Source organism: Aulostomus chinensis, chromosome 7 (genome assembly GCF_037954235.1).
Source record: "Aulostomus chinensis isolate RoL2024-O1b breed Wild chromosome 7, RoL_Achi_v1.0, whole genome shotgun sequence".
Taxonomy (NCBI): Eukaryota; Metazoa; Chordata; class Actinopteri; order Syngnathiformes; family Aulostomidae; genus Aulostomus; species Aulostomus chinensis.
The window spans coordinates 28,206,066-28,230,010 of record NC_141326.1 but is presented as its reverse complement, the minus strand read 5'-3'; the positions used below and the strand labels follow the sequence as shown (position 1 = coordinate 28,230,010).

The 23,945-nt window shown below is 43.7% G+C and overlaps 1 protein-coding gene across 1 annotated transcript; it reads left to right on the top strand.

Annotated features, from left to right (window-relative positions):
* The first annotated feature begins 4 nt into the window (after positions 1 to 4).
* tmtc3 (transmembrane O-mannosyltransferase targeting cadherins 3) lies at positions 5 to 21,796 on the top strand. The gene is made up of 14 exons (XM_086209703.1): positions 5 to 145; positions 830 to 1,043; positions 1,519 to 1,737; positions 6,080 to 6,179; positions 8,671 to 8,786; positions 8,955 to 9,127; positions 10,865 to 11,117; positions 12,482 to 12,630; positions 13,072 to 13,192; positions 13,371 to 13,482; positions 14,649 to 14,752; positions 14,978 to 15,147; positions 15,999 to 16,225; positions 18,473 to 21,796. Exons 2-14 carry the CDS (start codon positions 855 to 857, stop codon positions 19,366 to 19,368), a joined length of 2,829 nt encoding a protein of 942 aa, XP_086065829.1. The 5' UTR covers positions 5 to 145; positions 830 to 854; the 3' UTR covers positions 19,369 to 21,796.
* Positions 21,797 to 23,945: the final 2,149 nt, after the last annotated feature.

The window sequence follows — 23,945 nt, the reverse complement described above, 5'->3', positions numbered from 1 at the left end:
CCTCTGCACCGGAAGTAGTTTAGATGTGCTCAAGCTTGCTCTACAACTGGAATGCCTTTTACTGATTTGTGTTCTCCTGTAGTGTTAAACTGTTTAAGATTTTGATATCTCGTCTGTAATCACCGCCAGCTCTTTAGAGGACACGGTAGGTTGAAAACTTGTGAAAGACGCGAAAACCCATCGGCGTTCACCTCAATTAGCATAAAATATAGTATCGAGCTAACTAGCATTAGCTGCAAAATGAACTAACGCTGTATCTGCAGCTAACGCTTTGGTGCAACAGACATTTTTAAAATGGCATTCTATTTTGTGTGACGCTTTTTTTTTTTGCACTTTTATATTGCCGTGGTCAAGAGGCGTTAATGACGTCCCGTCTGTCCATTAATTCAACCAATTCTTGTCATTACTCAGGCATTTACAGCCTGCTATTTTAGGTTGCTGCCAAGATCCACCCTCCTTGAATGCTTGTGCGTTTTGCAGTCAGCTGGCTGAGTAACTGTTGCAGGACCATTGCAAAAAAAACCTCATGTCTAGCTTTACACATTGGGTGCCTGCTTTTCAAGATATGTTTATATTTTCATATGTGCTACACAAGTTCTATCAACAGGACTCACTAATTATTGTCATATGATGATTGTAGGATCATATTAGTGATTCAAGGCTATTTCAAATTTCAAGAACAGAACATGACGAAAATATCGTGGCTCTACACCTGGCCGGCTGGGCTGAAAGTCAGCATGGCCAGGAAATCCCTCCACAGTGATTTACCCTCCTAAGTTTGAATCATCTGGGTGTCAGCTAACCTCAGTCCTCTTGTTCTCCTGCACAGTGATAGATGACGGCTTTGGTCAACCATGGCTGTCGTGTCATGGAAGGAGATTGCACTTTTGATTGGAATGGTGGTGGGGTGCTACTGGAACAGCCTTTCATGTGGCTTTGTGTTTGACGACGTCTCAGCAATCCTCGACAACAAGGACCTAAGACCTTCAACCCCTCTCTGCAACCTGTTCCTTAATGATTTCTGGGGAACACCCATGGCAGAGGTAGTAGATGGTCCATGGCACACAGCTTACATTTAGCGTACATTTAAAAAAACAACAACAACAGATTAAAGCAGAAATTTCATTTGTGAACTCTGTGTTTTTAGTTTCAAGGATGACAGGTCAACTGTTGAAAACTTTCAAAACTAAAACAGAACATTTTTAACATACATCAATTTCTTTGGGATAGTGTCATATGATTTCTTCCATCTTATGATGGTAAATCTCTCTGAGTTTTGAAGACAAAACATATTCCAGAATGGACATTTCCCTCAATTCGTGACGAATCAAGAAATGTCATTTATTCAATGATTTCAATAATTGTTCGTTTCCCCTGTACTTGTAACCCTACTGAATTACTCTGCATCAATAATCACTTTGCAGTAATTATGAAGAATTACACAAACCCTTTGACAAGTGATGTGTGTCTTTCAACCCTAACCTGCATCTGATGGCATGAATGTGTATCCCATTATAGGAGCGGAGCCATAAATCGTACCGACCCTTAACCGTGCTCACTTTCCGACTGAACTACCTCTTCAGTGAGCTGAGTGCTGCATCCTACCATCTGCTCAATGTCATTTTACATGCTGTGGTGTGTGTTCTTTTCCTGCGAGTGTGCCGTTTGTTCCTGGACAAGACTTCCAGCTTGGTGGCAGCATTGTTGTTTGCAGTGCACCCCATCCACACTGAAGCTGTAAGTGCACATTTACTGTTCTATGACAAAATGACATCCACTTCCAGCCCTGTGGTCTTTTTGTGAGACTCCGCTAGAATGTCTTTGCAGCAATGTTCTCATGTTCTGAGTTTATCCTTTGTCTGAAGTTTAGTTTCTGTCTCTCCTGACCTTAAAGCCCCTTTTCATCAGACTGCCTGACTTCCTGTCCAGACTTCTATAAAGGCAGGGCAGTGGCACAGGTCATTTGAGACAAATACAGAAAATGGCTTGTGTGCACCATGTAGGCCTGGCACCATCCCTGCCTGTGATACGGCTGGAGCCCATGACCCTGTAAAGATGATGATCTGATGACATGAAAGAAGAGAAACCGTTGTAAAAATAATATTCAGAGCTGTTGAAAACCTGAGCTGGTGTTCACGTGGATGACTTTTACACACTTACCTCTTTATTTGACACGTAGGCCATGTAAAATACTCTGAATTCAAATGGAAATGGCTGATGTCAAGTGCATGTGTCTGTGGTCATTTTCGAGGTACACCAAAATGTTCACAGGACTTCTTCGAATTGACGAGCGTCTTCCTGAAACGACTCAGGAAGGAATCTGTGTTCAACTGAAGGCCTTTTTGTTATAGAGGAAAGGAAATGTAATCCAATAGAATGGACAGAAAGGTGCATTGTTAAAACATTAGTCATAGCTTTTGCAGCACGAGGTCTCTCAAAGAGATACTGTTGAAAGATATAGCTTTTTTTTTTTTTTTTTTTTTTTTTTTTTACATCAAGCGTCCATGCAATATCCAAATTAGGGCTGCTGATTTATGGCAAAACCATGTCGTCGTCGTGATAGTCACTCGTGAGATAAATAGTTCGGTGAAAATTCTCAGTCATCCAGGTCATGATATCTCTTTAGTGCTGTCGTCATCAGGCTTTTCCTTCATTTTAAGCAGCATGGATGGAGTCTTCACCTTTCCCGCGTGTGCAGGTTGGTTGTTTCAGGTACAGGATCATGGATACTCGTGGATTCAGCTGTAATCATTTGTGATAGAGAGCACAAACTGTAACTTTGCCCTGCTGCCTCAAGTTTCCTGGGATAAATATGGAAATTATTTTGAGTGATTCCAATTGTGTGTAGTTATGCCATTTTATGTGCTTGGAGGAACCTTTTTAGTCACGTGTAGAGGTTAAAAAATGCAAAAGTAGATGTGTTGCAGGTCCACAGGACTCCGGTTGTTGCGATCTGCTACGACAGTCGTCTCACGCTGCGGATTGTGTGTGTGTGTGTGTGTGTGTGTGTGTGTGTGTGTGTGTGTGTGTGTGTGTGTGTGTGTGTGTGTGTGTGTGTGTGTGTGTGTGTGTGTGTGTGTGTGTGTTCCGCAAAGTTTGACATGCCCGACAAATGCCAGTTGATTTAAAACGGCTTTGATAAGCAACATACAAGTGGTGTTCCAGTGGCATCATCAGACAAACGCTAATCGGCGCCGTGTTAGTTTCACCATCCATGTGAGCAAACTTGACCAAAAAAAAGCTGATACTTTATTCTTAGTTCCCCATCTAGGATTGCATGATATTGGAGAGTAAATGCTCTTGAACTAACAAACCAGCGGTGCGCTTATTTACAACAAAAGTAAAGTTATATTTTGGAGCAAAAATCAAACAAAGCCTAAAAGTGGTGGAGTGCTAAACGCACATTGCCCAAGGTAATGGGGATAAATGGGGATTAGGATATCACTTGTGTGGGGTTTTTTTAGAACCCTGTTGTAACATCGCTGCCTCACACCAACATGCATGGTCCTGTTCCTGGGGTGGGGCATCAGTCAGATGGTGCCTCCGAGGAGGCTACGTGTACGGTTGCTTCACAGGGTCGATGCCTAGGTGAGGCAAGTTTATTTGTGTTCTACCTTTGGACTGCAAGGCTACTCAGAATGTCAAGGACGGCCTTGAGAATAGACGCTAGGAGAAACTGAATGTCATAGAAATGCAGATGCAGTCATTGAAAATGCATACATTGTAAAAGTGGGTGGCAAATACAAATATTTAAAGGCTTGATGCGGAACAACAGAGTTCCTGGGAGCTGTTCCAGATATGTGGGGCATAAAAACTCAATGCTCCTCCTTCATGTTTTAGTTTTGAAGATAAGATAGAGAACAAAACCGTTCCAAATGATCTGAGAGGTCTGAATGGCTCATAAATAAATAACATATCAGCAAATCAGGTCTGTCTTTTGGAATAAACCATTTGTACAGATCAACAATTTTGATAAGCCATCGGGAGGACTTGAGTGCTGGAGACTGATATGATCCATTTTCTTGGTCTAAGTGAGGAGGACATGCGCAGCAATGACCTCAATCAGCTGCAGTTGTCCGGGTGACCCTCCAGAGAGCTCTGAAGACCCTTTTACAGTAGCCGGGCCTTCTTAAGACAAATCCTGCTGACACGTTAGCCACTGTTTTTGGGGACGTGACATTTAACGTCCATGATGATCTCTCTAGTCTCTTTCTGACTTGTTTGCTGCCACAGTGTCATTGCGAAAGGCGGAGCACATCAAATTTCACGAGTGATATTAACCTATTTTCTTGAAGCTCATGTTAATCACAGACCTTAATTGAGGCATTGAATGGAAAACACACTAAAATATTCCATAGACTTTGAAATGAGGGAACTGGACATTTAACGACACTTCCAGGTTGTCGGAAGTTGCAGCTGCTTGTTTTGTGACTCCTCCATAAGAGGCTTGGTCACCTTATAAAGTGAGCCAGTGAACTGATGAAAGGAGGACAAGCATTGTAACGGTTTTCTTTCTGGGAAGTTGCAGCCCTCCTGTACTTCTCCTGGGGCTCTGAAGGGACACACATGAAGGGAATAGATGTTTGTACCGGCAACGCGTACTGTGGTGGTGTTTGTGGAGCCTTTAGTGTATTTTTGAGGTGTAATTCTAAGAACTAAGCGAGACTGTTGTTTCTTCCACACGAGGGCAGACATCATTTACTCAAATGACAGATGCTGCCGTCAGACACGCTGCCTCAACGAGATCTATGCTTATCTGCTTGCCATCCGCAGAGATGATTTAACTGAACAGACCTGTTTTCACAGCTGGGTTCAAGAACTTGAACATGTGAGCTTACTGTCAACTGTTGACACGTGTGCAATGTTCTCAGAGACCATTTCTGTTTCTAGATTCCCCTAAAGAGAATTGTGGAATCTGTTCTGAATTTTGCTTTGGATTTGACTTGAAACATAAGGGAGTCAAAATATATAATCAACCTAGCAACAAAGAAAACAAATGTTTCCTGCCTAAATGACTAAACTTGCAGTATTGTTACAGTTTGAAGTTGTGCGTGTGGGTTCGTATCAGGACCCTCTGTCTTCATGCGATCCAAAGACGTCCTACTTTCTGAGGTGTTGGTGTTGAGTTTAGGTTTAGATTAGGGCTCAGGTTAGGCTGGAAGTCAAGGCATTGTCCTAACGTACGTGTGTGTGTGTGTGTATCAATTCTCACCCTACCAGATGAAAAAAAAATGGTGCTTTAGCTTTTACTCATCCTCATTTTCCTTCAGCCTGTTTCAGGAAATTGATTTACATTTGGAGCAGCAGCAGCCGTATCAACCAGTAGTCACTCAGTCAGGCAACTGGTCGCATTTGTCCCTGCAATGACTGAGGTGGGACAAAAAACAAAACAAAAAAACAAGGTCAAGGGGAGAAATGCAATCTAGAAACAGATTTCAGAGTGGATGTCTAAGACTTTTGAGCCGAGGTTGAAAAATATGTTAAAGCACCTGAGCCCAGAGGGGGAAAAAGCAGCAGACTGGGTGAGATGAATGACTCTACATTCAAGCTGGAGAATCAGAGTAAAAGAACATGTGAACTTTTTTGGAAATACGATCGCTACATCCAATCTCTGTGGCCAGCCATGAGAGAAGTTCCAGCCATGTATCTGACTCTAAAATCAAGGGTTCTTCCGATTTTAAACTGTTATTTCATAGTGGATGTTATGCACAAGCCTAGTCCTATCAATGCAGGCAAAGACTGCTTTGGAGAGAAGTGAATGTGATGACATTTGTAGTCCATCCACTATTGCTCACTGTGCTAAGCTGCCCGGTAGTCAGCCAGTCTGTGTGGCTCCCTGCCCCCTGATGCAGCACAGAGGAGAGAGGAGTCTCTATCTTGCCCTCTGACTCTGAGGAGGATGGGTGATAAGTGTCGATGTGCATGTTCCTTCACACAAGGTGCTAAAAAGCCACAGTCTGTATTACTGCCGTGTGATGCTCAGTGCTCTTTGCAGTTTTTGTTGGGAGTACAAAGCTGTACTGTTAAAGACTTTCTAAATGGGAGCAGAAGACTGAGCGCTGTCTTCTTTTCTCATCAGGTCACAGGTGTGGTCGGCAGAGCTGAGCTCCTCTCCTCAATCTTCCTCCTGGCTGCTTTCCTTGCCTACACCAAATCAACAGGTGCAGACCACTCCATCGGTGAGTGGGATGGTCCTCACCAGTCTGGGAAACCTACTGGGCTCATGCCCCATCTCCTGTTGCTTTTTTGTAATCTCAATGTTGCCACGTGTGCTGAAAGTAACAAGCGATTCAGACCTTGAAGGTCTTTCACAATGTCCTCATTCATGAGTAACTGTCTTCCTTGGAGGCTTGTTGGGGATGTACGTGACAGCAAGAGAATTTGGAATAGGGTCAAAATGTTTTTAAAGGATTCCTTTCAATGCCGTGTCAATCTGTACAATTTCTAAGGTTTTTTTTCAGTGATAGGCTCATTAGCTGTCTGGAAGTTTCTCCGTTGTAATTTAACTGTCACTTCCAGTTCATAGCTTGAAGACATTTAAAATACTGTCTTATGTAAATCAAATTCTTTATGCCGTTCTAAATCAGTGAATACGCACAGATTTGTGTTCAGTTCAAGCATTAACATCTGGATACATTGTATGAGTCACAAGTGTTTTGGATTTTATTGATACAGTATTTGCCAGTATCATGAAGTCGGCAATGATGATGTTAGATGTGATCCAAACCAAGGGCCCATTAACCCAAACATTTACATTGATACTTTTTTTTTTTTTTTTTAACAAAGTCAGAAAAAGGAAGAAAAAAGTTTCCTATTACATTCATGAACTCTGAAAAACAAGACAAAGAAATCATGAAGAGAAAGTGAACGACAATCTTTTTTTTTAAGTTAATTTTTTAAATCCGACTTCAGGTTTGCAGAAAAAGTGAGACATGAGAAGGGAAATTAAAAATAAAGACACACCTAAGATGGAGGATGACAACAAATATGGATTTTTCAGACGTTGCAGTGATTAGGTTGTACCATTGGTCACTGTATTGATATATTGATTGATACAGATTGATGTATTGTTAATGCGCATCACCGCTGACGTTTTCGGGGTGTGTGCGCTGGAGACGTTCCTCTCCTACATCCCTTTAGCTGCACACTGAAGGATCGTTGCCTTCTCGGTTGTTCCTGAGAACAGAGAGCAGGTTCCGGTGCACACCCTCACCTCAGATTGAAGGTGAACACGGAGAATTTCCTTCTGCAAAGGTTTTGGTTTTGAAAGCAGCCATCGGGTGTCAGATTGCATGAAAATCATTTTGCACCGTGAAATAATTGACCTGTTTGAAAGTCAGCCTCCATGAATGCAGATGCTTCAGGATGTGTTGGGGTTCTACATGTACCTGCACCTTTGCAACGACTCAGGCTCTGGTTTCAACTTGTTAACTTCTTGACTTGTATTTATGTAGGATGTTCTTTTGGAAGGTCCTGTCAGATGTCTGTTACACCTGAGGCTGTTGGCAGCTCTTGCCAACAATGTTTCAATTCAGTTTGAATCTTCAAAAAATCAGAGGCCGCTGTTCCTTCCTTCCTTCTGGAGAGATGCTTGGTTTAGACCAAAAATGGGTTCTCAGAAGTCACAAAATAAAGTGTTCTTTATATGATTATGGCTTTTCCAGGAAATGGCCAATAAATAATATTCCGGCGCTTGATCCAGCCTGACTCATATCATGCCATCTGCCACCAGACCAACCAGCAGCTAAATTCACTTGTCCTTGTCAAATTGAGGGCAGTCACCCTGCACATTTCTAACACAACAGTCGAACTCAAAGGCTTTGCAATCGAATGTCAAGATTTGGACCTCAGTCAACCTACAGCACAATTACGGGCACGTATGTAAATGTGTTTTCAGCTTTAAAAGGGCTTCATTTGTTCAAGGCAAAATCAAGTTGAACTGTAAGAAACCTGATGAAACTCCTGTGTTGATGTTTACAAGACGAGATTGATGGACGACTGGAAGGTTGATTGTTGACTTTCTGAATGCTACATCGATCAGTGCTGACAGTGATGTACCTGCAGGGCCCAGAGAGGTGTCAGTGCTTGACAAAGAAATGGTCATCTGTTGACTGACTGGTAAAATTTGAATATTCACCAGGCAGCTGGCTGTTTCTTTACCAGTGACTAATGACTAACGAATGCAAACAGCAGCATGCAAAGGCAAAATGAGTGTCAAAATACGTTCATGCCAAAGAAAACATCTTTCTTTGTTCCGCATCCTTGCAAAGTTCTCACTGTCATCATTTCAGTGCCTTTCCAATGAGAACTGGAATATTGCCATAAGAGTGGTAACTGCATCTAGCATTATGAATTACAGGTATATCAAAATTCTAATAGTGGTCAAAATAATTGTAATTACACATTTTTTTCCAAATTAATTATCACAACCCATTTCACAGCCTTCGGGTTGATTAGCTGATCACTCCAGCCAACAAGTTCCAGACTTGATTCTTGTGGTATCTGAACAAATCCTCCAGCCGCATTAAAGAAAAGCCAGTACTTCCGGTGTGGCTATGGGGCGGTTATATCGTCTCCAAAAGAATAATTCACCCAGTTTAAATCGAATAATGGAGAAGCGTCAAAGACCACGCAGAGATTTTTATTAATATTTTTCTCCCTCTTTCCCAGTTTGGGCTCCTATTGCACTGACAGTGGTTCTGGTTGCTGCAGCAACACTATGTAAAGAGCAGGGAATCACTGTCGTCGGCATCTGCTGCGTCCATGAGGTTTTTGTTGCACAAGGGGTAAGGCTCCGAATCCAGTCCTTCATTATTCCCACAGTGCTGTTTGTTAACATAAAGCAGTGTTAACCACGTGGATTCTTGACAAGTTTGGTAACAACTCAAAACATAGTAAAATAACCACCATTAAATGAGTGAGAGCTTTGAATCCGTACGTTCTGTGTCTCGTAGTTCACCTTACCCATGCTGCTGGACACACTGCGCCAAGTCGTGCAGGGGAAAGACGGCTTCCCCTACGCCGTCCTACAAATGCTGTTGAAGCTCATCGTCCTCGTCATCAGCACGCTGCTGCTCGTCATCATCAGGGTCCAAGTCATCCAGTCCCAGCTTCCCGTCTTCACCAGGTAGGCAGCGTCAGTCACAGAGTACTTTAGATTCATTCAGGCTCAGAACGGTGTGGTGTGAGATGTCTTCTTGTTGTCATTGGAACTGAGAGAGACTTGGCTTGACACAACAGTTTTTAGAAAGTGGCAGATCTGTGTCTGCTGCAAAAGAGGGCTTATGTAAACACATCACCCTGCTGTGGTTCTCGATTCTTTTTCAAATGATGTCATGGTTTACATAAGGCCTTATATATTAATCATTTTATAAGAGAAGAAAATCTTCCTATGGCTTCCTCCTCCTCCCTCAAACTGATTTTGTTGCCAAGAGGGATACATTCTTTACAGAAAAGTGCTCTGCGTGGTAATTAATTCTACACATACACAATGAGATCAAAGCTTAATGCCAAGTTGATAAAAAGTATACAAAAAGGCGAATGTTTCAGTATTTACATTTATAAACACTACCAGGGCTACTACTGCTACTTATACTACAGCTACTATTTTGACAAGTAAAGTATTTATTCAGTCTAAACATAGTTTTCTAGAATTCCCTGTATGCAATTCCACTATCAACTTTTTGATCCCAGATAAAATTCCAGGTAGTTAATGTTAATTTGTTTGCCTGGAGCTGTAATCCTAAAGCTGTCTCCAGATTGTCTGAGGGAACTTGTGTGACCCGAGGGGAAGCCATAACAAAACAGTCGTGATGGAAAGATCATGTGTGAAGGAATGCGGGGATACGAGTCGTAGCTGTAGAGCCAAGACATGGACTATCTTTATTCACATTTTATTTTTTTCCTCCGCCATCAAAGTACAGTAGAAACACTCGACAGGGGTGGACATATACAGACTGTACAGGAAGCCCGTCCGTATGAATTGGCTCTACACCACAGTATGGTGTACTGCATGGTGACTCCACCATGCCAAGTCGTGACCATCAGTTACTTGACAGCTTGCGGTTCGCTCCCCTGCAGACTGTGTCCAAGTGTCTTCCGCTAAGACATGAGTGAATGAGTCGATGCGGTAGAGTGCTTTGAGGGCTTTACAGGTGGAGTGGCAAACTGAGTCCATTTGATAAGGCGTCCTTCCTGCTTAAGATCCAGCAGCTGCAAAAAATCTTCCTTGCTGTGAGTAGATGGGGGATGCTGACTGATGTATATCTACGTGTGAGAGAGCAGCAGTGTAGCTCAGGATGAACAGTGATGGAAAAGGCGAGTTCGTTTAACTCGGTATGATACAAATTAGAGGCCATGCTGCTCGCTGCTGACCCATGACCCGTATATCTCATGATCAAGTGGGAAGGTTACCCTGACATACTTGTAGTTCGGCTCTGTTTACATGACATGGGGTTATCTGAGGTCAAATACATCAGACCCACATGTTTCCCTGTAGGTGTTTTCACGTCTCCTGTATTGTTAGTGAGCTGCAAAGAAGCAGTGGAATCATTGTTTCTTCCTAAATCCCAAATCAAAATAAAGTGTTCTTATTTCGTTTGAACATGGCTGCCAACTGTTGCTAATCTACTATGAAGCAGTTGATTTTAGCACCTAACCACATGTCTGCATCCCGTTCTCTTGAACCTGATACCTGCCTGCACTAAAGGTTGACCCGAAAACATTCAGGGGTCATAGGTCACTGTGACAACCACGCATCATGGAGGCTCATAGCCACAGTCCGGTTTTAGGTTAATCATAAATTTAATGGCATTGCAATGTGTTAAAGAATACGATATGACGTTCATCCTGTCCTCTCTTCTAGATTTGACAACCCAGCAGCAGTCAGCCCAACTCCCACTCGACAGCTGACCTTCAACTATCTACTTCCTGTGAATGCTTGGCTCCTGCTGAATCCCTCGGAGCTCTGCTGTGACTGGACCATGGGCACCATCCCTCTAGTGGAATCGCCTCTTGACCGCCGCAATCTGGCAACCCTGGTGTTCTACACGTTCCTGGGCCTGCTAGCTTACCACAGCCTGCAGCACAGACACAGCTCTGCCAAGACAGTCATCATGGTGAGACACGGCTCCAGTTATCCCAGTTTTGATTTGATATATTTCCTGGGACTGGTTTGCAGGTCAGTATGATCTGCTAAGCTCAGAAATTCAAGCTTTGGCTTGTGAATGTAACTGTGTTTCTTAGTGAGTTATAATTGACACAAGATAGAGAATACGTGGAAACTGGCAAGTGTTGTACTGTACGCTAGATGCTTGGAAGGACACATCAAGGTTCCTGAACAAATTGTTCCGTTAAACAAGAGCATACCATCTTCACACCAAGCTCAAGGTGCTCAAAATATTGTATATTTGCTTTCGTAGGCCCTGTAAATGAAACAACAAAATATCAGCCAGCACAGCAAATGAGAGATGAAACCTAAGTTCTTGCCTGAGCTTTACAGGAAAGACTGTGTGGTGGTTGTTGATTGTGGCACAGAAATAAATTAGCATGTGTTGCGCAACAGGATCGTGGCTCTCCTACTTAAGGGTCAGTAAACTTCATCACAACATCACTCTTAGCTTCAGTGTTAGAAAATGTGACCATAAATCAACATGGAACAAACCTAATGGTGTTTACTCAGGACTTCCAAGGTTATTTTTGGGATAGATTACATAACATGCAGTGTCACATCAACTGAATTAGCATTGTTGCAAAGTTGCCAGTTGTCTCACATGGAGAATTTATATCAAATAGCAATTGTGCACTTATTAGTTAAGGTCAAACTATTTAAAGTTTTGGTGGTTCTTTACCACAGTCTAAAAAAACTCTGAAGGCGTAGTAATCGTCTAAAAAAGTATTACCAATTTTTTTTAAATTCAGTAATCCATTTGCTGACCATTTATCTCAACAATGGGTATGCATATTATACATCAGTACACTACATGTGTTTATATTGAAAAGATTGTATACATCTATTAATCCCTTCACGTATTTTAAAAACCGCAGCTTGAATGATGCTGGAATTTAGGGGCTGATGCTGGTACCAACATGAGGGAGTAAAAAAATGCTGAAGCCAGTAGATTTGACAGTATTGTTTTTCTTTGTTTTTTGTTTTTTTTTTTCAAATGTAGATATTTAATGGAGGCCAGATATTTTTGTTATCTTCAAAATAAACTTGTCCACAATTTCATCAGTGCACTTTCACGATGTATTTCACTGGAATCCTAAATTACCCCAAGTGTCTTTCTCTGAATTATTTCCTCAATGTTCATTTTGGTACATTTGGACAATGTAGACGCGCACCCCTACCTGAAAGGAGGCACTTAACCACGGTTAAACGTTCTCCAGATGCTGAATCGTTTCTTTGAGATCTCTTAACTAAACAAATTAGTGCGCTCGGCGATAATGTCTCCTCATGTCTGATTCCTTCCGTCTGCTTCAGGCTCTGTCATTGATCGTCCTGCCTTTTATTCCTGCGTCCAACCTCTTCTTCCCGGTGGGTTTCGTTGTGGCGGAGAGGGTGCTGTACGTGCCCAGTATGGGCTTCTGTGTTCTGGTTGCTCATGGCTTAAGGGTCGTGTCACATAAAGGGTGAGTGCTCCTTCAGAATGTCGCTGCCGCCTCGTCATGAACTATAATCATCATCAACAAGTCACTCACTCACCCAGGTCCACGTGAGCGGAGCACGTCACTTCTACCGTCAACAGTTTTTCACTAGAGGAAATTACTACTCAATATTTGTTGGTATACATTACATTACATACAGGACAGTGCACATCCCTTGCATGTTCGAAATGTATCCTGTGAAAAACGTGTGAGGGAACCTCAGATGTGTTCCTCCTATTAACATATTTTCCACATGAGGCAGTTGTTATGAGAGAAATTACTGCTTGAGCGCTTAGAAATAAGTTGAGATAAGGAACTCGATGCAACCTTTCACAGCTCGTTGCACCTGTAGCAAGTAGTGACAAGTTTGCTTTTGAGCAAGTTTATGTTCACAGCATGAAATTGAAAAGTCTTTTCCTCTTGCAGACACATGAAGAAGATTTCCTGGCTGATGATCGGGGTGCTGCTAACTACACACGCAGTGAAAACCTGCAACAGGAACTGGGACTGGGAGTCCGAATATACTTTGTTCACCTCTGCGCTCAAGGTGAGCAGGAAAGACTAATAAAGGAGCTTGCCAGACTGTCTTGTCAGTCAAAACAAACCTCAGTTCACCTTGTGGTTAAAAAGTTGGAAAATGATAAAGGCTCAGGCCTTTCACTTATCACCTACCTATAAACTAAATAAGCTCATTGTCAAGTTTCGTAAATTGTCTGCCACTTCAGGTCAACAGAAACAACGCCAAGTTGTGGAATAATGTCGGCCATGCCCTTGAGAACCAAAACAATTACGCAACAGCCCTGCGGTATTTTCTCCAGGCCACATTTGTTCAGCCAGGTAAGAAACATGAAACATGAAAAAGATTACTATGTTTTCCCACTGGTGACTGACAACATGTTTTTGAACTGGCTACGTTTAGAAGTTGAATGTTTCTGTTAATAGTCTTTTAATGTGTCCCGTTTGTCTGCTGTTTTATCGCTCAGCTGCGGTCTGCAGACCCTCCGGCCACTTAAACACAAAAAATGACGCGCCTCCGCCATTATGAAACTTGCCTTTTTACACAGAATCCTACTCCACTAGTGTGATTCCAGCCCAAGATAGGATTACATGCGGGTTAATGCACTCTACTCCGTAGCACCCATGCTGTAGGTGAGCATCTGTACTCCTGCGGTGGTCTGACACGGTCATGGTGTAATCGCACCGTGGAGACGTGAGCGTGCCACGGGGCTTCTGTGCTTCCGTGTCGAGTTTGTTTGTGTTCTGTCAACAGGTGCAGCTGACACAGAGCAAATAGCTTTTAGGGTTTCAGCAAATAAATAGGGGTTTTTGCAGGGATCTCTGATGTGATGACGAATGAGGCAGGCCAAAATGTTTAGAGAACAACAAACTTGTCCAAGGAATAACACAGAACCCATGAGTTTGAAATCCATTTCATATTCAAGTGGGTTATGTATCCATTTGGATTATCATTTCACCTCCCTTAATCCAGAAATGTCTCACCGCTCTATTATTTGTCAAATCCATGAACTAAACCCGGGGAACCCATGACTGCCCGCACCTGTAGAACCTTCACTGAACATAATAAAGCTGTTGAATCCTCAGAACATGTGTGGTTAGGGCCCGTTCAGCCTTCTGTTGGGTTTGTTTTTCTCAGTGCTTGCTTTCCCTGAAGCTTGTCCTCAGATATCAGCAGGTTTACTGCTTCTTTCCTCAAGATTAACAGTGTAAACACATTAACCAGATGAGGATTTCCTGCTATGCTAATCGTCAACCACCAGCTCTGCCTGTCATGACAGACCCCTTTCACTACTTCATTTTTCTCACCAGTACCCAGGATTTGTTTTGCTTCTTGTCTCATCAGGTTTTTTTTCTTCCAGGTTTCCTCTTTCCTTTTTTCTTTAAAAAAAAAAAATAATAATAATAATTCTGGATAACAAAGAGACAGCAGCACGTTTAAGTCCATAGCTTCATTTTTTAATGCAGCCAATCTCATGTTTCTGCAGATGACATTGGTGCACACATGAATGTTGGAAGAACCTACAAGAACTTGAACAAGTCCAAAGAGGCTGAAGATGCCTACTTGGTTGCCAAATCCCTCATGCCTCAGGTGATCCATCATGTCACACATCAGGCCAGGGATTTGACTTCGTCCCAGGCTACCTTGCCCCCCCCCCCCCCCCCCCAAACCACACATTTTGAAGGCTACTTGTTGATCTATTGTGTATATTTTTGTCACCGTTCCGGAGCTTTGGTCACAGTGCCTGTGTCCGTGCTTGTATTTTCTTTAATTTCACCTGTGAGATTACTGATCACTCCGTCAACCACCCATCAGGTTATTCCTGGTAAGAAGTATGCAACACGTGTGGCCCCCAACCATCTGAACGTTTACATAAACCTGGCCAATCTGATTCGGGCCAACGAATCCCGCCTAGAGGAGGCCGACCAGCTCTACCGACAAGCGATCAGCATGAGACCAGACTTCAAGCAAGCCTACATCAGCAGGCAAGACTGGTCACTTTGTAACCTTCAGACTTCGCTTCGGAGGCGAGATCTGTCACTGATGTACATTTTAACATGATTTGTCTCAACATCTGTTAATGCACATTTGAAATAATACCTAAATGTGTAATATCTATCTATCTTTTTGTGGGGTTTCCTATCAAACAAAGAAGTGTTCTTGAGGTTTTGGAATATAATTTGTAGGCCAGGGTGTCACTGGAGCACCACACTGCATCCCTCCCAATGATGTGTTGGTCTTTAGAAAATATTTCACCTCCTGCAACTTGGAAATTGCACAAAGCAGTTGTTGAAATTTTGATCAGATGTTTGTGGGGATGCAGGATCATTGTGTCTTCATCAGTATCAGCAGGTATCGGTGGGTCCTTTCTAAAGATACCTCTGAGGTCTGGTCCCCTGTGCTCGCCATCTGCTCTTTATGATGAGGAAACCGTTTCGTCTATTTCTGAACAAAGAAGCGGAAAGAAAAACGTGACTTAATAAGAAAATAGATTTTCTTTCAGTATGTACAAAATATAAAAAAGTATATAAACTTGTTTTTTTATACACGAGAACTTGTTTTTATAAGATATTAATGGTGGCAAATAATACCAGACAGTAAATATCAGTGAAATATTTCATTCATCTCTGAGATGTTGATATATTTTCCAGCCCAGTGTTTGCAGTGTTTTCTTGTACTGGTGTTCAGGATAAATGGATGGACGACCACATGAAAACTAGAAGTCATTTGATTGCATATTTTGTAGTTTTTATAGGATACCCTCTGTTAAGGACACAATATGGTCATGCTTTGTTGCCTCAGCCTTTCATCCCTCTCAAACTTTGTGTGGCCGTAGAGGGGAGCTGCTGTTGAAGATGAACAAGCTGACGGAGGCCCGAGACGCCTACCTGCGGGCGTTGGAGCTGGACCGCACCAACGCTGACCTGTGGTACAACCTGGCTATCGTCAACATCGAGATGAAGGATCCGTCGGAGGCCTTGAAGAACTTCAACCAAGCCTTGCAGCTCAGCCCGCGCCACAAGCTTGCGCTGTTCAACTCGGCTCTTCTCATGCAGGAGTCTGGTGAGTGAGGTCTGAGGCCCCCCACGTCTCTAAGAGGGAAGGGAAATGCTTCGGTTGAATCCAGTCTGCAGCTGGAATGTGCCACTGGGAAACTATCACTCGCTACTTTTTGAGGGCTGATTTACTCCGCCGGAATGAAAAAGCAATAACCTGATTTTACTGCGAGGGTGTAACCACGTTAGCGCTTATGTTGCAGCGAAACCTGCGTGCACCAGCATGTTCTGTCACTTCACGCTTAGTGGATACTGTGACAAAAACATTTAATTAGCTGTTTTATTTTCAGCAGGTTTGACTGGACCTCCAGGCACTTTAGTGTTCCTCGTATAAATCTTGCTAGTCTTCACACATTCTTCTCTACCTGCACATTCCTGCTGCATGTTAATCCTAGTGCAAAGAATACATAGTGTGGAGGTTCTTAAGGCTCAAGGACGACACATCTGCTTAATCTCTTCTTGGGTACTTCAAACAAAAATTAACAACAGTGAGTCATTAAGTTCAACTTTTCTTGCCAACAGTCTGTTTTTCTTTTCAAGCCTGCTTACCTCAGCATGACTCTGTTAGCAGTCAACACTTGGTATCAAGTCAGCACAGGTGGGAACATTTTTCATTACGTCTCCATCAATCAAACAATAGAACAGTCGATTTCCCCCGCGATTTCAAAACCAGCTTTCCGGCAAGTATTGGGCTGCTCTGGTTCTAGATAGGTACATTTAGAACCTTCCTTCAAGAGATGCACTGTTCCAGCTTTGTTCAGTTCCAAGGTGGGTACAGATCCCATACATGAGGTCCAGTGTCTGCCTCGCTGTGCGTGGTAGAGACCTGCATCGGTCTTCAGCCGTTCGGCTGTCAGCTTGTCTTGTCTACCCTATCATCCTTGATGTGATATCTCAGGGCGCCCAGAGGGAACTTCTTCATATTTGGCACAGACATCCACATGGACTCAAGGATGACCCAAAACAGGTTTAAGTTGTCAGAGGTCACTGCAGCCTTAGGTCGTTCCCATTCTTACGAACCTGATATCTCAGGAATGGCTGGACAAAATCTCCTTACATCTGGCAAAAACATCTGCCTGTTACTAATCCCGAGGAGATTCGGTTAATCAACTACTGAAGATTTATAACAGGGCTCCAGCCCCTTGGTCTGAATGTTCTTCCTCTTACGATCACTGCTTTTATTATTTGTTATTTTGTGAAATACCAACATGAAGGAAACACACATTTGAGGTCATCCACCACGATGCACAAAGAGAAAACCTGCCAGAAAAAAAGAAGGTAACAGAAAAACAACAGGTTTGAGTGTAAACCACACACTGCAGGAGTCTGAATCCTTCATCATCACACTTGCATGAATCCATCTCGACGTTGAAAATGCTCAGTAAACCTACATTTTCAAATCTTTTGAAAGCGATTAAATGAAACGAACGGGAACGTATGTCACACGTACATAGCATTTAATTGTTTGAATTGGCTGTCCAGTAGCTCTGTGTTAGTGTCATCTACTGGGAACACTGGACTGTTTTTCACATGACAAATGGAAGTTCAGCCGCGGGTCACTTGGGTTCTTGCTGTCAGTGGTGCTGTGCCAGAAGAGTGAAAGCTCTTATCGGTGAGCAGGTTCCTCAGGATTTCCATTCTCCTTTAAACAGGGCAAGCGAGAAGCAGAGAGCTGCCGGTTGCCCTCTAACATTCCCTCCGTGTTTCCTACTGGCTGAGAGGCGTCGGTGTTCCTGTGGTCTCCCACGTTTGTGAAATCTGTTAAAATCTGGAAATCCTCTTGTGTTCACCAGGCATACAAGATTAGGTACAACACTTTTTGTAAGGCTGATTTAGATTAATTAATTAATGAAAGAAAATCGGTTAAGTAAAGATTATGCCATAATAGTGCCCTTGACCCCATGTGTGGGCTTATCTTGTAAAAGGATGTCATTGAACGGCTCAGTGGTTCTGTAGAACAAGGACAGAAACACGGCTGGGCCTGTTGGTCTGAGAGGCTCTGACGCTCATCTTTGGCTCATGTCTTTGAATGTTCTGCTCTTTATTGCCTGTGAGCGGTGAAAAGGGTCCTAAAATGTGAGGAACTTCAAGCAGATTTCACTCTCTTCATCTCCTCATTTAGTCACAGTGTTGCCCAAATCGATTTGAAGGCAGTTACTTTAAAGGCTCAGTGCGTCGTCCTGATAGAAACCCAAACCAACAGAGCACAGCTCTCCGTCCACATCATTTACTCTTCCTCTACTCTCCTGTGCAGGTGAGCCCAAGTTCTGGCCGGAGGCTAACCGTCGCTTCTTAACCTACGTGGAGGAGGAGCCTGATGACGCCAATGGCTACTTCAACCTCGGCATGCTGGCCATGGATGCTAATGAAAATGCAGCTGCTGAGCGGTGGATGCGTAAAGCCATCGGTTTGCAGGCGGGTTTCCGCAGCGCTCTGTTCAACCTGGCGCTGCTTTACTCTCAGTCCAAACGGGAGATAGATGCCCTTCCTGTACTGGACGAGCTGCTGCGCCACCACCCAGAGCACATCAAGGGCCTGATCCTGAAGGGAGATATCCTCATGAACCACAAGAAGGACACCAGCGGGGCTAAATCCTGCTTCGAGCGCATTTTACACATGGACCCGACCAACGTGCAAGGCAAGCACAACCTGTGCGTGGTTTACTTCGAGGAGCGCGACCTGCCGCGGGCGGAGCGCTGCCTGGAGGAAACACTGGCCCTGGCGCCCAATGAGGAGTACGTACGTCGGCATTTGGGTATTGTACGAGGTAAAATTGCTGCAATGAGCGCTGCAGGACAACCGCTGACTTCAGTAGAGGGAGCCACCAAATCAGCCAAGCAGGAGAAGCCGAATACAGTTGAGGAGGAGGTGGTGGAGGAGGAGGAGGAGGAGGAGGAAGTCGCTGAGGGTGAGGAGGAAGGGAGGGGTGCTGATGCTGTTGGAAAGGGGGCTGGAGATGAGAAGAATGTGCGGAAATCCTCTGCAGAAAGCCTCAGCGATGTGGGCGTGGACCAATCAGTGTTGGACAGTAGCCAGTCTGACAAGCGGACTAAGGGTAAGTCCACTAAAGAGATTAAAGATATAGAGAAGAAAAGAGCAGCTGCCTTGAAGAGACTAGAGGAGATTGAGCGCATACTGAGCGGCGATTGACACTGCTGTAATTTTGGACTATTTTTTTACAGCTCTTCAATGCTCTGGGATGAGTTTCCCCCCCCCCATGTGTATTCTTAATCAATTGCTATTTTATTTCTTTGTATTAAACCGCTCAGCATGGTCCTGTTGTTTTACCACTAATCATGTAAAGAAGGGAAATGTTGATCTGCACATGTAACAATAAGCACAAAGCCAATCGGGGATCATCTGTTTAGACAGCAGATGTGATCACCCGGGTGTGATCTCACGTACCTGATCAAATTATAAATACATGTTGATTGTTTATCACTGGATAGATTTTTTTTCCTCTCGCTAAAATGTGACTCACGCCTCTGTTATTGTGTTTAAAAACAGAATGATTGTATCGTGGACAATTAAAGGAAATGACGTGTTCTCCAGATTTCCTCCAGGCGGGATGATTTACACCTCAAAATAACCCCCCCCCCCCCAGATGCAAAACATCCCTCCGCACTGCTGCATCGCCGCCAGGCTCCTGTTCCAAAGCAGCAATGTGTGCTAATCTGAATTGATCTCTTTCTGCACTTCCTGCCACTACACCAGCCTTTGTGCTGAAACTGGCCTCGAAATTTCATTGTGATCCCATCTCGAGACGATTAGCTCACCCCTTTGTCACGTTACCCCCCCCCCCCCCATCCTCACTTGCCTGCTTTCCATCTTTAAACACTCAAGCTTCGCTCTCCTGCCTCCTCTCTGTTAACCAACCCGTGCACAAACCTTTGACCTGAGTGGCACCCATTTACGTGACCGTCAATGACGCACACTCATCTTCAGCATCAGCCTCATCATGTGCTCCTCATTTTCCAGAGTTCCTTGCATTTTCACAGCCCATTTTCTCCAAACAGTTCTCCCGTTCATCTCGCTCCACGGTGACATTTTAGCTTACTGACAAATTTTTGTTTTTTTTTTAACTTTGTATGCGCTGTCTTCAGCTTTCAAAGCGTCCCTCTGTAGTTATTAACATTTTAGCGTCCTTTGGGCGAGTTGATGAATAGAAATAAACGTAAAAATAAAACACACCACTCTTCCTTCCCGCTGGAGGCCCTCCTCTTGTGTCCGTCGGATAGCTGCGCTCCAAGAAATCAGATGACTTCAACAATCCTGTGCTCTGATTTGGAGCCTTCAAAGAAATGAGTGTTCATTACAATGACAGGCCAAGTTGTGCAGCCTCGACATGAGCGGACCTGAGCAGGTCAGCAGTGTTACATTCGCTCTGCTCATCTGCTGTCAGCTGATGTCCTCAGTTCCCAGGATGTTCCCGCTTTCTCTTCACCGTGCAATAATTTGTTTCTGTACAATGTCTTTACTCATAGGCCTTTCCCGCTGCGGCGGTCGGTGCCCATTTCCGTTCTCACCAATTTTTTTTGAATCTTACATCAGGTTTGAACCAGCGAGGACTTGTTTTCCTCTCACCTCCCTCCCTCCCTCCCTCCCTCCTGAAACCAGAGAATTAAAAATACATGGATTTTGTACATGAACAAATATTTGGGTCACGCTTAACTGTTATTTACCGGCCATATATCATCAAGCGATGAATCACGTGGTGCCGGAGCGTTGGCCCGCTGATACTGACACCAGCACCTCATCCAGTATTGGACGCGTCTCCGATCCTGGTATCAGGACAACTTTAGAACTCGTGACCGCAAATGAAGTGCGGTCCAAGGCTTACTCAGTGGCGTGTCGTCAGCATGTGAGCCAGTGAAATGAACGCACCTTGGTTTCGATGGCGTCCCCGTATCTCGTCTGTAAATGGGTGACTTGGCTCCTTCTTCTATACCCGACGTCGATGACCACTACAGGCCTGCTGGCACGTCTGCGCAGAGACGCCTCGGCGAGGTGCAGGATTACTGTGGCGTAGCGGCCTCCATCGACGGCTCAGTTCAAAACGGTTTGGTAGACGGAGCCAAGGTCCAGAGATTCTTGAACACCCCTGGTTCAAGAGCTTGTCCCAGATTGGTGGGGAAAAGGGCTTCAGTGCAATTCAGAAAAGACGAGCGGATACTGTAAGTTGAGAGCACTGTGATGGTACGAAGGAGCCCTGCTATGCATTGACCTTGTTCAGCCCTGAAACTCTATGTACATATTTACATATCCATTGTTATTTATTATTTTTTATATGCACTGCCATTGTTGTGGATGTTTTGTTTACCACTGACAGTATGCTTTCAGTACTTGTTGCATTTTCTGTCTCCACTAATTTCGTGAACTGTCACTTGTAATATAAGCGTGTTGAACATGTCCTGTACCAGATGTTCAAATTGTCCGACCCAAAAAGTAGCTTTGAATGAGGAAGCATCCAGATTGCTATGTTTTGTATTTGCTGAGCGACTGACTTTTGAATGATTTTTTTTTTTTTATGCAGCCCCTGTGGTGGGGAGGGGGTCTAGGTTATTAAATAAAGTGTGACAACTCATTAGTCTTTGCATCACGTGCAGTTCCTCCTTGTTGCTCCGGCCGGAGGAGCGGCGTGCGAGCCTCCTCCTCCTCGGCCATCCCATCTCAAGATGTGCAGCATCTCCGAGGAAACACACACACACACACACACACACGCACCCCTAAAAAAAATGTGTACAATTTCCCTGCAAAAAAGTACATTTGTCTTAATTTAAGTTTGAGAAACTTTTTCATCTTCCTGAGACGCTGCTTGGACAGGACAAAAAGACAATGTAACAAGTAGGTTATCTTTGTTGCCTTGGCAAATTATAACGCTTCCTTTAAGCAGTAAAACAAAACAAACCAAAACGATGTATTTCGGCCTTTCTTTCCTCTGTAGCAGGTCTCTGGAGCTTCAAGCGAATGACGTGACTTCTCAGAGGAAAAGAGATGATTTTTCTGCAATAGCGTCTTTATTGAACTGACTGAGGCGCCTCTTTTTCAGCGATTCTCTTAAGAGCGATGAGAGAATTTCACCTCGAATTAGACAAATACACTTGGCAGAAATTGACGTTTTCTCACGGAGCTCCTCAACCACGCCGTTCTTTGTGTTTCCTCTTCCGCCCGACAGTGAAAGTGAATGGAAGGTCATTTTAGGTTGTCGAAACATTGGAAACTGCATATTAAAGAAACACAGCAACACCGTAGGAATGAAGAATCTCAGGAAATCAAAGTGAACTTTTTTTCTTATTTTCCCCAGCACGCCGAGCGGAGCCAGAATTCGATCCGTCAGCGTAGCTGGAGCTCAGTGTAACTGTCAAGCTGTCAGCGCCTCTCGGGCGGCCTGATGCGCTGTTGGCCTCCGTGCTTTTCTTCAAGGCTTTTGTTGTAGCGCTCAGTGTGCGGTGTGATCTTTATCTCCGGGCTACTCACCAGAAGATATTTGAAGCGTTCCAGTCTGTGCAGGGGTTTGTTCTGCATCCACTTCTGCAGGAATTTCTCCAAATGGATCGATGGAGATCATTTGTTTTTAAACGGTCATGACTGAAAACTGACCAACAGTGCACTTCTAAAAAGATTCTTTTCCTTTTTTTTAATCGGTAGTTTTTCCCATTGGCGGCACTCGTATCAATGATCTGATGAGATTTATCCGTTGGGCTCTTGTTGAAACAGAAAAAAGCTGTTGTTTGAATTTTGTTTTGAATGAAACATTTGAGCGACGCAAACACGATGGAGTGTCGATCATCAGATGCGGTGCCGCCACGCATCTGACGCTCTTATGATGTTGATTTTGAGAAAGCGGACACGCACGCACACCAGCGTCTGATTAACAGACAATTACAGGTTCACTTTTATCTGAACATTTGAGGAGTGAGAGCCAGCGGTTCCTCAGAGACACATGGTGGGGGGGGGGGGGGGGGGGGGGGATTAAAGAGGTCAAAGGTGACGCAAACTCCTCCTGCATTCAGCCTCCAGGCTGCCTGTCCCTCACTCTACAACTGGAGCATCCTCTGTAACCCCCCCCCCCCCCCACCCCAGCTTGTTATCCAGACTTTCATCTTATTTTGATCCTCAGTGGGGTCACGGCAGCTGAAAGAAGCATGTCAGCGCTCCCGTAAGAACGCGAGGGAGATCGTTGCCGTCGACTGAGAAAAGTTCATCTTAGTTTTCTTAAATTATTCTTTTGCATCAGTTCACATTTCACATCATAAATAGTTTTCTAAATATATCACAATAAAAACTGGTTGATTTTTTTTAACGTCTGCATTGTTTTTGAAGTTACAATTGATGCCTTTAAATGAGTGGGAGGTTATTTGCATATTATTGTCATCATAGATGGGGGGGGGTTACTATCGCGTCACGTTTTTCATCGTCGTGCCACATATCTTTTGTGTTGAATTCATTCATGTTCCAAGTGTTTTATACATACACTTCCTTTTAAGAGTAGATTTGAGAACTTTGTGGAATTGTATTTGTTATATTGCTTTTTTTGCACAAAATATCAATTCCTATCAGTGTGGTTCCAGTCTGCTAACCACGCTGTCAAACAGGCGAACGTTACCATAACAGCCTGGATACTCGTGGCTTTGAAGCATTATTTGATTTCACCTCAAGAGCTCGTTTGATCTCGTTGTTGTGATAATTGTCGATTATGAATAATTCATGAAGCCAAGTTGCGGTAG